We start from the raw sequence: 14,708 nt of genomic DNA, 5'->3' as shown, positions 1-14,708 counted from the left end.
AAAAAAAAAAAAAAAAAAAGCCCTTATAAAATATGAATTATTTATTTTCATTTGAGTATTTAAAGTACTTAAAATGAATAAATCTATCTCTCTATCTATCATCTTTCTATCTACCATCCATCCATCCATCTACCTACCTACTAACTAATCATCTTTCATTATGATTCAATATACGTCTATGTGGCAACTTTCTACTCCATTAATTTGATATATTAGTTTCCCCTTTTTAATCAGCTCAGGAGAGATCATGGGGAAACTGATTGGCATTCTGTTGACACATCAGTAAGCAAAGGTCAATTGGCAATCATGCATTAAACATCTTAGACTTGGGATGCAAGCTTGGTGAGTTCCATTTTGTGCTCAGGATTACATGTTATCCCCTGACTTTATACCAGATTATCCATATTTGCTCCAGAAAGAGCCACAAAAGCACTCAAATAAATGTAATGTCATGGTTATCGCAAATCTCAATCATTATGAATTAATGTACATACAATCTAATTTTATGTCTATGATGAAATATTGTAAAGACATCAAAGAAATCATTTCAATATAAGACCTACCTATGTACTTTGAGGAATAATCAAATATCACACTAATATATATTTATAAAGTAAATAAACAGTAAATCTAACAATCAAGTTCCAAATACATGCTGTATAGTAGAACTCCTTATTGCTGTTCATTTGTTTACTGTCTCATTTTAGAGTCTCAAAACAATAAATTCTGAAAATTATTTTATAGTATTTCTAAAAAGAGCTGGGAATAAAATTTTTGCCAAAGTAAAGAATTTTAAAGAAATATTTGCTTCCATAAAATCATTATGTCCAGACATAAGCACAAGACTATCACTGGTACACTAAAGCTGAGAGTCTCCTACCAGTAGTTTTCATTGTTAAAACCCTTGTTCTCTTCTTTAAAAATCTCCTGTTTATCAGCACACGAGGTCTTAGTAGAGAGAACCTGGTAACAGGTAACTAATACCTTTCTCATTACGTCTGCCTATGTGTGACACTTAAAATGTGGTCATCTGTTTCTGTCCCTTACTTAAAGCACTTACAAGTCATTTTTAATATGTCATGCAAGGTGCCAATTTAACTATGCCCTGCAGCCTTACAGAGCTCAGTGTTCCCTAGTTTCAATTAATGATATCTTTGCCAGAAGTCTTATTAAAATTGCTTCATTCTACCAATGGATAAAGTGTTTCATATTTCATTAAAATCATGCTAAGTGATTATAATAAAAATCTTTATAAGAAGATATATTGCTAAAAGAGATGTAGGCTGTCAAATAGCAGAAGATCTAGTAATGAGATACCACCACAATAGATTATATTATCCAAAGGACCTAATTTTAAAGAGAATAATTAAAAATTTTTAAAATTTTGACAAGTATATCTTTATATGATTACACTATAATTTTCTTTTAGATAATGTTTTGTTTTATTCCTTAAAAATTTCACACATGTAGCAATGTATTTTGATCATTACCAACCCCCACCACCTATATCCAGCTGCTCCCAGAACCCATCAAATGTTCCTCCCAACTAATTGTCCTTTTTTTGTTCAGTTGGTTGGTTTTTTACTTAATATCTCACAAACTCCAATTACTATTGGCCATATATGAAAGGGTGTGGCCATTCACTGAGGTTTGAGCAACGAATCAGAAGCCACATACACAAAGAAAAGTGAATCTCACTAAGAAGTCATTAACTGTCAATAGCACTTCAGCTAGACATGAGGCCTTGGCCATAATATTTATTTGGACAATTGAAGTAATTTATTGAAAACATGTATGCTTTTTACATAAGATAAGGTCTCACTATGTGCTACAGGCTGACTTGAAACCATGATTCTACCTCATCCACAAGCATGCTTAGCAGTACCTTGCTTATTATTATTCATCCTAACTACAGATAAACTATAACCTCTCTCTCTCTTCTGGGTTAAAACATGGGCACATGCTGCACTGAATAAACTTCAAGCCACTTGAGAGAGACAATTATTTCACTATTTCATTTCCATTTCTTTTGTTTGACTATACACACATACACACACACATGTATATATATATATATATATATATATATATATTCTGAGCTCATGGAATTTTCTTGATTAATAATTTAACCTTAAATAATCAATGATAGGCTTCTTCTAAAGAATAAAGTATTGAAGCAACTCAAAGCATTACGATTTCGCTGCCAAAATATATTTTGTGACATAAATGTAGCTCTTTGGCCTGAATAATTACCTACTTGCCTGAGTTTAGGAAGACACTGATTTTTCTTCTTAAAATAACACTTCTATTCCAGACAAGTGTGAGACAGAATTTAAACTGTGAATGATGGGAAGTGGAGTTGGTAGACACAATGAGTCTATTGGTGGATGTTACTACACCCAGAAAAGGAGATATTGTGAGATTTACTATTTACTGATTGGCATGCAATAAAAATCTAGCCCGTATTTCTACATCTTGCTCTGCACAGGTCCATGTAGATGCATTTTCCACACTCGTTATAATGTGACAACAGCTGTACTCACAATGACTTGTCTTGTATAATATTTATGAGGCCCCATGTCCTCAGGAACACGGTTGTATTCTTCAGTAGTAAATACTGTCCCACAACATGTGAGTAGCACAAATATTTTCATGACAGAATTTATTACTTGCAGACCTGTGTTAGCCAAACATGAATTAAAAGCTCACCATATAAAATGAAGATACTGAAATGACCAACGGATATTTAGATGATGGGAAATTCTATGAGCTATTTAACCTCATATACAAGGGAAATGTTTGTGAGACAAAAAGATGATCATCTTAGTACTTTCCTGTCTGCATCTATATTTAGATTACTTCTGAAAGAAACCAAGAGAAGACAGAAAAGCTCTGAGCCACAGATAACTGGAAATAGCAACATCTGGCTATGTGCAAATCTTTACTAGGAAGGTTTGACTCTCAGATTTTTTTTTTTCTTTTGCACCCTTGGTGCTCAAAGAAAAGCTTTATATTAAAGACCTGCTTGAGGATAAGAGGAGATTTCATTCACATAAACTGAGAATCCAGAGAAGAAAATAATTTTTATCTATAGGAAAATACTATGGTGAGCATAGTTATATAATATGAAAAAACTAACTACTAAAAATATCAATACTTGTACTTTAGTATAGCTTAAGCATGTTCTTTCTAAAATCTAAAATGTACCAAATTTAAAAATCCCTTAGTCTAATATTAACACTTGTACAAAATATAACCTGTCAAGTACTTAAAAGAGTTGTGAAGTAGACATAGGCATTTTGCATCTATAGTGGCCAACTTCCAAAGTTTAAATTAATAATTAAGTATAAAGTACTAAGAATTTTAAATATAAAATAATGGAAATAATATATTTATTATTCATTTAAATTTTTATAGATTCAAGGAAATTATGTGGATTTATTTGTACTGTATTATTAAGATTATTTTAAAGAAGTTAAATGTCTTAGACTCTATCATCTATCTATCAATCTACCTATCTACCTACCTACTTCTCTACCTGAATATATGTTAGAATAGGTCTTCCTGTCGAGCCCAAGCTGGACTTCCTTCAGCCTCTTAAGTGCTGAGACCTCAGGTGGCTGTCAATATACACAGTCAAAACAACACTTCTATTCTCTTTTTCATATTTCAATAAAATAGATTATTCATACTAATTAATGCCAAATACTCTATACTATCCAGTCCTAGTTAAACTCACTTGGAAGAGTTAATTCTGCTAACTGTTTGTGGGTTAGCAGGGTTTTACACGAATATATCATCATAGAAACACAGGATGAGGAAAGTTTCACACATATTTTAAAATCAACATTCTTTTAATATACTACTAATTCTAAAGCACAGTTCCAAAGGCAAACAATACAACATTTATTTAAAAGTCTTTGAAGCTTTATTTTGCTTAATGAGACCACAGTGAATTCTCAAAAATGTTCAGCAACTTTCTCCAGTATGTGCCTTTTGAGTCCTGGTCTTTTGGCGAATGATTTCCTTGTTGTCAGCAGTCTAAGAACTGGAAAGTGGCTAACTGTACATAAGAAGCATTTTATAAAACAGATTCAGACACCATAGTAACACAAAACAGTGCTTATTATACATATTTTCTTAATTCCCCCCAAAAGGGAAGATGATGAAATTGCATAACAAGTAACAGCATGATTTGATCAGAGTGGAAAAAGAAAGATTGCCAATGTTCCAGGGTCTAAAAAAATCAGAATTATTAAAAGCAATATTGACCTTTTAAGTAAAAATTTGAATAAATGTCAGTTTTACCAAAGAAATCTGATTTGTTTCAAAGCACAGTCATATAAAAGTTCAGTTTCATCTTGATATTTATGTTCAAGAGTGGTGCTATTGCCAAAGGTACTAAAAGCTTATTATGTGCCTTACATATCTTTAGAAGAATATGGAAAGCTCTTGTTCTGGGAGTGAGATGAGGTACTGAGGGAGAACTGTCCTTAAGGAGCCATGACAGAACATATGAGTTTAAAAAGTCCATATTCAATTTTCCATGAAACAAAACAGAATGTTTATGGCCCTCTGTCTGGAGTTGTCCTTGCCCCAGTTCATCACTTCCATTCTGGAGCAGAGTGATTTTGTAGACCCTGTTGTGCACATAGTAGAGACTGGATGCTGTGAATGAGGCTGGAGAGTGATCGGAGAACAGCAGGAGAATGGTCTGAGTGCTCTGCACCAGTGAGGTTCCTACTGACTTAGAAGGCATTGCATGATTTGATTAAAGATTATGAGGAGGGAAATAAGAGCAACTGGCAATGATGAAACTTTGTGGTACAGCTTGGAAGGGGATGGGAAGGATTTGGAAAAGCAGCTAACAGTCTTCTCAACAAGGAAAGCCGAAGATCACATGCTAAGAATTACCTTACTGGATCTTTTCCAATTCTTCCTCATTAGCATTGTCTGTAAATGAAATAAAGCATTTCATTATCTTTCATCCAGTACTGAACAGGGCAGCCATTGTTTTTAGGGGAAGTGGAATATTAAATTGGTCCTTTTAACAACAAAATATTTCTAGCAACAACTATACAAAAGGAGACTGCTTTACACACACATACATATGAGGGTGGGAGTAGAGGGGGAGGGGGGAAGGGAGAGGAAGGAAGAGGGAAAGGAGAGGGAGAACTTTAACATTCAAGCAATCTTTCTGGTGAGAGTTCACTTGCATTATTTGTTTGAAGAAATGAGATTTAAAATGTATTTTAAATATAATGGATGACTTGGAATTGGAATTAGTTAATTCTGAATTAATAATACAAATTCAGTTTCATGAAATTGTCCTATTTGGAGGTGAAGGTTTAGAATACAGTTTCCATAATTGGGCATATAACTTTTTTTTCTTTGACCTACATATAAAACTGTTGCTTTGGCCATATTTAGTTAATTATCAACTATATTGTTGTCTACAATGTTTCCAACTCAGAAAAAGGCTCGTTAATTTTTTTTTAACTAAAATGTATCCTCTATAATATTCTGCTTAATTCACAGTGAGAGGTCAGTTTGGCTAAATGCTTAACTTAACCTTCTGGAGAGTTGTTAAGATCACTGGTCTCTTGCTTTTGTATATATAAAGTAAAGCATAAAGCCTCACTCAAATTTAAATAATTCTTCTATTTACTATTAATCATTTTCCTTAAGTACCTATATGTAAACCTTCCTCTTTGTCCTATCATGTCTTATGGTTGTCTTTAAGACAGAGGACAAGGAAAGTGGGGAGTATTTAGGGTCAAGCTTGCTCTGTCTGTGTTAGGGAACTGCTTCAATGTCAAGAGCTCTATCATTTACATCAGAACTCCTTATGAAAAGGATCCATTCTAGAAAGCACTCAGGTCTCATAAAAATAGATGATAGATAGTATTTTCACATAAGACCACACCATCTTTGACCTAATGGGGAGGGAATGGAAGAGGGGGAATGGAACTATGTAGCAACTTTAGACTAGGAAATAGAAGATTCATCACATTCACAAAGACAGTGCTACATTTATTTTATTTTTGTCTTTATAAAGTCCATTGACCAAAAACATGAATGAGTTACAGATTTCCAAATGTTGTAAAAATCCTATGCCCTTATTTTCAAATAGAATCAGGAAACAGCAAAGTACTGTTATCAATACTACAAGAGAGTTAAGATACAGTTCATTTTGAAGCAACACATTCAAGCACTGTGTTGGAGAGCTAGACATTGTAGACACAAAATAGATACTTGCTATTGATCTTAGCTGAGTGATTATTAACAGCACCTGATGATCACTAATAATAATAACACAATCACTACCTTCATATCATCAATGATTATCTGCAACAAAATTATTCAGTAGTTAGGCATATCCGCAAACGCTCCCCAATCAAGAGTCCAATAACCAAGGTTCAATTTTGTCAGAAAATAGAGTCTCAATGCATTTGAACATGGAAACTTTTGGAGAAAATATTTTGAGTAAAAAACAAGTGAGATCAATTAGAATAAAGAGAGAAGTTTAAAATATCTTAACTAGGGTCATTTGTCAGCATCATTAAATATCCAAGGATCCTATAAAATTCATTCTAAAAGAAGTGTTAGGCTATCAAGGGGGTGAGTGCATTAAGAAAGATAGGCGTGGGTTTAAAAAAAAACCTTCAATTACAGTAATTCAATAGAAAAGTTAAAAAACAAATGAACTTAATAGACTAATTACTGACATTGCCATCTTTACAAGCTATTAAAGAAGACAGGCTGAGTAATGTTACAGATAAAAGACCAAGAACATTCTAGAAATAAAAGGTTTATATTTTGATCCATGATTATAACTTCAGCTGAGAAACATGAGTTAGGGTTTGAGGGTGCCAGTCTATGACTATAGCACCATTCCAGTTCTTCATTAACAGCTCAACCTTTCTTGAAGCCAAAATAAGGATAAGTGGCATAAGAATACAGCCGATGATAGAATTGTAGAAGCAATTGCTTTTAAAAGACTTGAAATATCATTTTTAGCTTTCTTTTGTTGTTATAATTTTAGTAGATTACCCTGCTGATATACATACAAAAAAAGCATAGAATAAATAGTATACACATCTTATAAAACTTACACGTTCAACACTTCATAACTAGATATGTCTTCAAACATTGTATAAAAGTTATAAGACATATAAAAATTAAACCAATGTATAAAAAATTGTTTTTAACTCATATAAGGTGACATAGTATCAATTCACATGTTTCTGAGGACTTTCCAATTTTCAACTTTATCCAGGCATTCTGTAGATCTATGTTATCTAAGAGAGTGTGTAACACAAATTAACTCACTTTTATGTCACAAATTCTCCAAGGAAGAAAGCTGTGTATTGAACTCTGCTAGAAAAAGAGCCAGAAAGAACTCAAACACACTGTCTAGCAAAAGTACCACGGGACACACATATATGCATTACATACTTTTTCAGATTCAAGACAGGACATGCAGTCAAAACAGAAACAACAGTTGTGCCATGCATTAGAGCCACATGATGCCATGGAGCCTTTGGTTTCTTGTACACACAATGCTGGGGACTCACAAAGAAGTACACATATATGTTCACATCTGGAAATTTTAAATATTCACCCAATCATGTACCCAGTGCAGAAGATTTTAATATTGGCAATGATGAAATACATTGTCCTTCCATACATCTTAAATTACTATAATTAGATGTTATTGTTATCAAAGTTTTAGTAAGTAGGACAATATTTTATTCAACTTATTCTTTGGTTTGACTGATTTCTAGAAGTGGCAATCCATACAAGAAAAAATTATCACAACTGCATTATTCATGGAGTACACTGTTACTATTTAATGGTGCATATGGAACTCAAAAAATAGCTGAAATCTTGTTTTATAACACTAAGTTGCATGCACTTCCAGTTCTGTTCCTAGTTTTATCACATTTTATTATTGTTGATACTCTACTTCCTACTTGATTGTTAACTAGGAAGGCATACTTGTTTAGGCTTTGGAAACTCATCAATTTTTCATTTTAATTCACGTAAAATATTTAGCAAAATTGTATAAGCATAGAGATAAGAAATGTGTTGGTGTTGACCTAAAGTCTATCCCAAAAGCCTAAAATAAATTATTTCTGAGGTAATAAGCAAAAAAACAAACACCAGAACTTTTCTTCTCGTGTTGTTCTGTTTGGAGGAGCAACTGCACCCTAATTCCCGCACTAAACATCAGCCACACTGACAAAAACTATGAAGCACTCTATCGCTAATATTTTAGCTCAATTTTTTTTTCTGAATAAAAGTTGTTCCTGGGCAATTTGTGAAAGTTCAGCATTCCACTTTCACAGTAGTGGTATGATCTACATTTAAAATCGGAAAATTAAGTTGAAGATATATTGGATCTCTGATTGTTCTTAAACAAGACATGTCAAATGTGTCCCAGACCATACTTGGCTAATACTAGATATATTGCCCAAGGAAGAAAAGAGAAATGCCATGTCTATCCATTGTAGTCAGAAGTCTCTGAGAAGGACAATATAGCCAATCTCTAAAACATTAATTTTAAGAATCTACCAAAGGAAATTAGATCATTACTTAATCATGATATTTGTATTTGTAACAACTTCAAGGATTTCAATATGAAATTTGGAATAAAATTGACATGAGAATACTTCCTCCTTATAAGACATTGAACATTCACTAGGTATAGGATGCTAGACTGAGTTTTAAGGAGTGTCATTACAAGACCATTTTACAGACTTACACATATAGTAATAAATGTACCATGTACATACACCCTTCTTCATGAGAAAAAGCATATAGATCAGAGGTTAGCTGAAATAAAAGCATACTTTCAGCATCAAAGGTGACACTGATAATAGGTTGGGCTTGAAAGGAAAACTGTGGTTGAGTTTATGTGACTAGAAGTTTCCAGTGAGAGAGCATATGATGCCTGTTGGAACACTGTTCATTGGTTTCGTAAATATTGTAGGAATAGATGTAGATCGCTGAACTCTTAAAGGGATAAGGAGCTTACAGACATCTGGGAGTAGGAAAAGAATTCTTTTAAATTCTTATATAAATTACATATATGTATAAACCCTAGATGTTTATATAACATGTATGCATTGTTGCTCAAATCAGCATATCTATCTCTGAAAACATTTACCATTTAGTGGAAATACGTAAAATCTCTTCTTTTAGCCCTCTAAAATATCTAGTATGTTGTTGATTTCTACAGTCACCTACTGTGTACCAGCATATCAGAAGTACTTGCTTCAAACTGTAACTTAGTTATTGAATAATATTTGTCCATCCTTTTCTCCCATTAGTTGGTCCCAGTTTCATGTAATCAGCAATCTCCTGTCCAGATCTATGAGATGAACTTTGTTGATTGATTACATTTTCCTTATTTAACTTACTTGTCCAGTTCTATCTGCATTGATATAAAGGGTAGGACTTCATACTCTTTGGAGCTGACTACTTATTCCATTGTAATTTTTTTTAAAAAATAGATGTTGACTTGTGGTTTTGTTCAGAATCTCAAATTTTAGAAAGTATTATTGATAAATATAACTGATATAAAGAGTCTGAAAAGGTATAAATAGAACAAATCTTTAGGCCAAATAAGAAGCAAAATCTCAAACATTTCTACATTGATAAGTATACTTAGAAACTCATATTTCTACAAAATATAGGATATTAGAATAGCCAAAATACCAGATCCCTGTAGACTTTTTCATTTTCTCTATTTTAGCTTTCTGTCCATCCTAACTTGCTCCTCTACTGCCAAGCACATACCTTGCTGTTGAATGCAATCATAAGGATTATCTAGGATAGCCACTGGGTTCACTTTTCTCTCTCCCTCCGTGGGTGTGACCAAGGTCAGGGTGAGAAGTCCGGGAGTGCTCCCTGCCATGACTGACCTGGTCAGGCCTTGCTTAGCTCTGCCTTAGTCATTTATTTCTCTGAGGAAAAGGGGTACTGGGGGAATTGATAACAGCATGGAAGGATGTGCCCATCTCTTACACGGACAACAGAAGAATTCAGCACAAATGGGGACTCTGAAAATAGAAGGCATGAGGTAAGGCTGTGAATGAGGAATACCTGGCAGCAAGGACATCCTTGAAACACAGTCAAAGTAATTTGAGTTATGGCAATAGCTTGACACTTTTTGGGAGAAAATCTTTGCGTCAAAGGTGAATGTAACTGGAGATAAACAATGAAGAGGAAGGAAAAGGAGACAAATTAAATGGCATTGTGATGAATAATTTTTCCATTCTCATTTGATTTTCTTCTCATTCGTATGTAAGAAGTCACTGACTATCACCTCTTGATTGCTACTTTTTTTTTTTTTTTTTTTAATTAGGAATACATTGTGCCTGCGATGTAAATTTGAGCCATTGGGAGGTCTTTTCAAGGACTGTTGACAATAAGTAATGTGAGAAGTATCCTTGCCAATACTACCACTTCCCTCTCAATCAGAGGAACTCAAAAGTTCCTTTGTTATCTTGATAACTAATTCCATCCCTTAAGCTCTCATGTTGATGAGCCTCTTAAAGTGTTCTTTTCTACAGACTATCCATTATCAACTCTCCCAAATCACCAGAAGGCCAGCCACACCGTCTTTGGTAATACTGCAGGTGGGAGGTCTGGAGATACACAAGACTTTGGGCTAGTTATTTTCATTTATGAAGTGCTGCCCTGAATTAAACTAGCAAAGAAAACCAAAACAGTTTATCACTAAACTGTCTTGACTTGTTTTAACCTCGTACAGGCAAACCTTCCAATACCCTTCCACATCACCTCTGAGGACTCTTACTTAGAGCCTCATTATCTTTTAATAGAGTTTTCAACAGTCTCCTAATCTTTCTGCACATTAGTGCATTTTCTACAATGTATGACCAGAGGTAAGTTTTTTTTTTTTCTTACAGGCAAATACAATCACGTCATTTTCCCTTTCCAGACCTTGCCATAATTCCTCATTGGTATTTGGATAAAGTTCACAAATCTTACCGTGGACAACAGGCTCTCCACAATTTAGGCATTTCTCTTCCACTCCGTAGCATGCAGCATGGTGTTCTCTCTCTCTTTCTCTCTCTCTCTCTCTCTCTCTCTCTCTCTCTCTCTCTCTCTCTCTCCCACCAGAGTTTGTTTCCTTTTAGTTCTTATTTTATTTCTTACCTCAGCATTGACTTTACTTCCTTAGAGAATCCTAGACCTACACAGATAGGAACAAATTTCCTGGCTTTGTTTTCACATAAATTTGTCTTTCTTTCATAACACCAAACTAGCTGTCATCTTCTGTTTTTCTCAGTGAGTCACTGGACACTATTTCCAATGGGTCCTAAATACTAGCATAGTAGCTGCCTTACCATAGGCTTCTGGTGAGCACCTGGATTATTTAAATAAAGTAAAAAAATGAAAATTTAAAATGTACTCCTAATTATGGACTGGAAAACTAGGATTTACTTCCTGGCTTGTGCTACTGGTGACTTGTAACTGAAACACTTTCTCTATAAACGATAGTACTCTTTGAACAAGCTTTTCCTCAGCTGCTCAAATGCACATGTATACTGAGCTGTACCATGCCACACTCTACATACAGAGGGTGCTATATGTTCTCACAGCAGGTACTATGTAGTAAGATTTTCCTATAAATAGTGTTTTTAAGTAACACACATGAACTATTATAACCATTGTTTAATTTTTAAGGATTTAAAGGAATTCTCCTTAAAGTGGTCAATTTTTTTAGGTGACTTAAAAAAAAAAACCCTTCAGTTTTGAAGTTTTTGAGATTCACTATTTTTACCTATAATCTTGATTAAAATGTCAATAATATCTTTTAATAGATAATATATACAAACTTGAGTGATACATGGTTTTAAAACAGGAATATAAGTGTTACAGATGATTATTTTGGGTAACCTCTAGCAATTTTACCTACTATAGAAAATGTGTATTTCCCAGGTGTATAAGTGAATATTGAGCCTAACAAACCATCTCTGGCAAGTTGTGGCAGAAAGTTTACTGCTGTGGGCCACACCTGATAGTGTTTCAGGTTCCTTCAGTAGTGTGGAAGTCACAGCCTCCTCTGTAGCCCTCCTCATTTCTCATAATAGCACGGTGTACAAGGAAGGAAAAATAGCTAGTGCAGAGATATGGAAAGTATCAATATGGAAAGCCGTTGAGAATGTGAAGAGGCCACACTTATCCAGTAAACACCAGAGAGCAGAAACTCTGTTATAATTTTACCTTGTTTTCCTTGTTATGACCCATTTGGTGATATAGTCAAAATAGTCTTGGATGTCTCCATGTGAAATTCCAAATATTCAATTCACTAATCAATGTATTCCCTGAAAAAATACTAACATTTGCCTACAATGTAACATGCCTGAAATTGATTACTAAAATTATAAAAGGGTATAAATGTACTTATTTACACAAGAGGTTCTGATCTGGAGCATGGCTCAGGGATTTGAGATGAAGAAACACAATGAGCATGGATGAGTGAAATGCAGAATACTCACAGAAACCAAGAGCAGGCTAGAATTTTGTTTGTATCTTTTCTTTATTATTACTTCTGTATCCTAAGGGGACTCTGAGCACATGAGCAAGTGGGAGCAAGAAGAGCTTTTACTGTGCCCAGGGATCTGGGAGACTTACCACATCCCTGTGTTCACCTTCCTTAGGTGTAAGGATGACTGACAGCAAAATGATTCCAAGGTCATGGTCAGGATAATGGGGGTCTTTCAGAGTTAAGGTGACATCTGTGGACCTGTGATATAAAACATCTAGATTAGGAATAGTCATTGTGTACCTAAATCCAAAATTATCTTAATCAATAATTCATTAAGAAAAATTTTACTCTTTTGATTTCTTAGTACAGTATTTGTTGTTATCGAAATCCTACCATTGTATTCAATTCATCCAATAAGCTGCATGCCCATGGAGGCGCTTGAGTTCATTGGGTAAATTTCTTCATGGTATGAGGTTCTAGAAAGTTGCTAAAAGAAATAACACTACTCAAAGATCTCTGAACCCCCTTCATGATCTCTCAGTTTACAGGATGAAGTTCAGCTGTTTTCCATATATCTAAGCCCAGCAACTGAATGAGGGTCATAGTTTTATAGCTTTTTTTATTGAGAAGGGATATTATTTAAAATAAACAGGAAGGTGTGAGAAGAGAAAGTATATAAAATGTAACTTGCTGCTGGGTTCCCTTTGCCATGGGGAAGGAGCTAAAGTGGGCATAGATGTTGGATGCATGCAGGTCAAGATATTGATGATCTCGGCCTTGTAACTTTCTAACTGTGCTAGATGCTGGAACGGAAGCTGAAAGCCTCTAGAGACTTAACATTCTCTTGTTTATTCTGTGGCTGATAAAGGCTGGCTTCTTTTCTCTTTTACTCTCTATGATTTATTTTACTACTTAACTCTATCTTACTGTTCTGTGCTAAAAACTTAACTCTTTCTTATTGTTCTATGTTTCACTAAGTGCTGAGGAAACTTAACTCTTTATCTCTCTATTATTTACTTTATAAATGTCTGTGCTTGATTAGCACTATAAACCTAAGTCTTACTTTAATTCTCTGTGCTTATTAAGGGCTAGAAAACTTAACTCTTACTTTAATTTTGTCTTAACTCTAAGTTACTCTGATGTCAGAAGCTGCAGGTCCCCTGTTGCTTATGAAGGGGATTAAGTAAAGGATAAACTGTTGAGGCTTCTTTCTCTCTTGCCTGGAATCCTCAGTGACCAGGAGAGCAGGAGGCTTGGAGCAACAAAACTTGTTGAATCAGGAAAAGAAAGCCACACTAGCAAAAGGAAAAACTTTTACACAGGTAAATATGCATAAACACATGCATTCATGTACACACACTCATAAATCTTCATACACTCCTGTTGTGCCTAGTTACTTATATCATGCTTATATACTTACACACACACAGCTATATTTATATGTGGAAAAATCAAACACCTCCACGAACAGGTTTCACTGAGCAAGCACCAGCACAGAAAGAACTCACTCATTCTGGGTTAAAAATAAGCTTCAACCTTTAATGCATAAAGCGAAAGCTTCTTACCTTTCATTGATCAATGAATTAAGAAACTTGTCTCATTACAATAAAGGCCTGCCTGCTGCCTCTGCTCTCCCTGCAGCTCCTTCTCATCTCTTTTTCTCTTCCTGCCTACTTAATTCTGCTCTAATCCTCTTCTCTCTCCATCTGCTCAGCTCTGCATCTCTGTAAAGCTGCTGTTCTACTTCTACTCTTTCTCCTTTCTTCTGCCCTCTACCTTCTGCCTTAGTTTCTAACTCTCTTTCTGCATTCTGTGCTCTGCTTACTTAAAGTCATCATTCCTAGACTAGTTATCTAGCTAGACATTCATTATCTGTCACTAGATCAACAGGTTCATTAGAACAACAGGTTCATTGAGAGTCTAAAACTGTAAGCATTTTGTCTCGTCTCCACCCCACAGTTACCAGATAACAGCTAGGTAGGTGTGCCTGACTCACTATAAAAGGGGCTGCCCTCTCCTCTCTCTCTTGCTCTCTTGCCTTCTTGCTCTCTCCTCTTGACCCTTCCCCTTCTCTTCCCCTTCCCCTGTGCCCCCTCCCTCTACATGCTCATGGTCAGTCTCTACTTCTCTATTTCTCTCTCTCTCTCTCTCTCTCTCTCTCTCTCTCTCTCTCTCTCTCTCTCTC

At 34.8% G+C, this 14,708-nt stretch overlaps 1 protein-coding gene across 4 annotated transcripts in view; it reads right to left on the bottom strand.

Moving 5' to 3' along the window:
• Mctp1 (multiple C2 and transmembrane domain containing 1) overlaps positions 1 to 14,708 on the bottom strand; it is a 595,681-nt gene that overhangs the window by 277,646 nt on the left and 303,327 nt on the right. For 3 of the 4 annotated variants that reach the window (XM_029544133.1, XM_029544131.1, XM_021208516.2), the window contains exons 5-6: positions 12,670 to 12,781; positions 4,915 to 4,953 (exon numbers count right to left, since the gene is read on the bottom strand). In XM_029544133.1, the coding sequence (XP_029399993.1) occupies positions 4,915 to 4,953; positions 12,670 to 12,781 (151 nt within the window). The remainder of the gene's footprint in view (positions 1 to 4,914; positions 4,954 to 12,669; positions 12,782 to 14,708) is intronic. The other variant, XM_029544132.1, reaches the window with a different exon arrangement.

The sequence above is a fragment of the Mus pahari genome, chromosome 11 (assembly GCF_900095145.1).
Source record: "Mus pahari chromosome 11, PAHARI_EIJ_v1.1, whole genome shotgun sequence".
Lineage (NCBI taxonomy): Eukaryota > Metazoa > Chordata > Mammalia > Rodentia > Muridae > Mus > Mus pahari.
The sequence above is the reverse complement of the archived record's forward strand: the minus strand, read 5'-3'. Positions and strand labels throughout refer to the sequence as shown.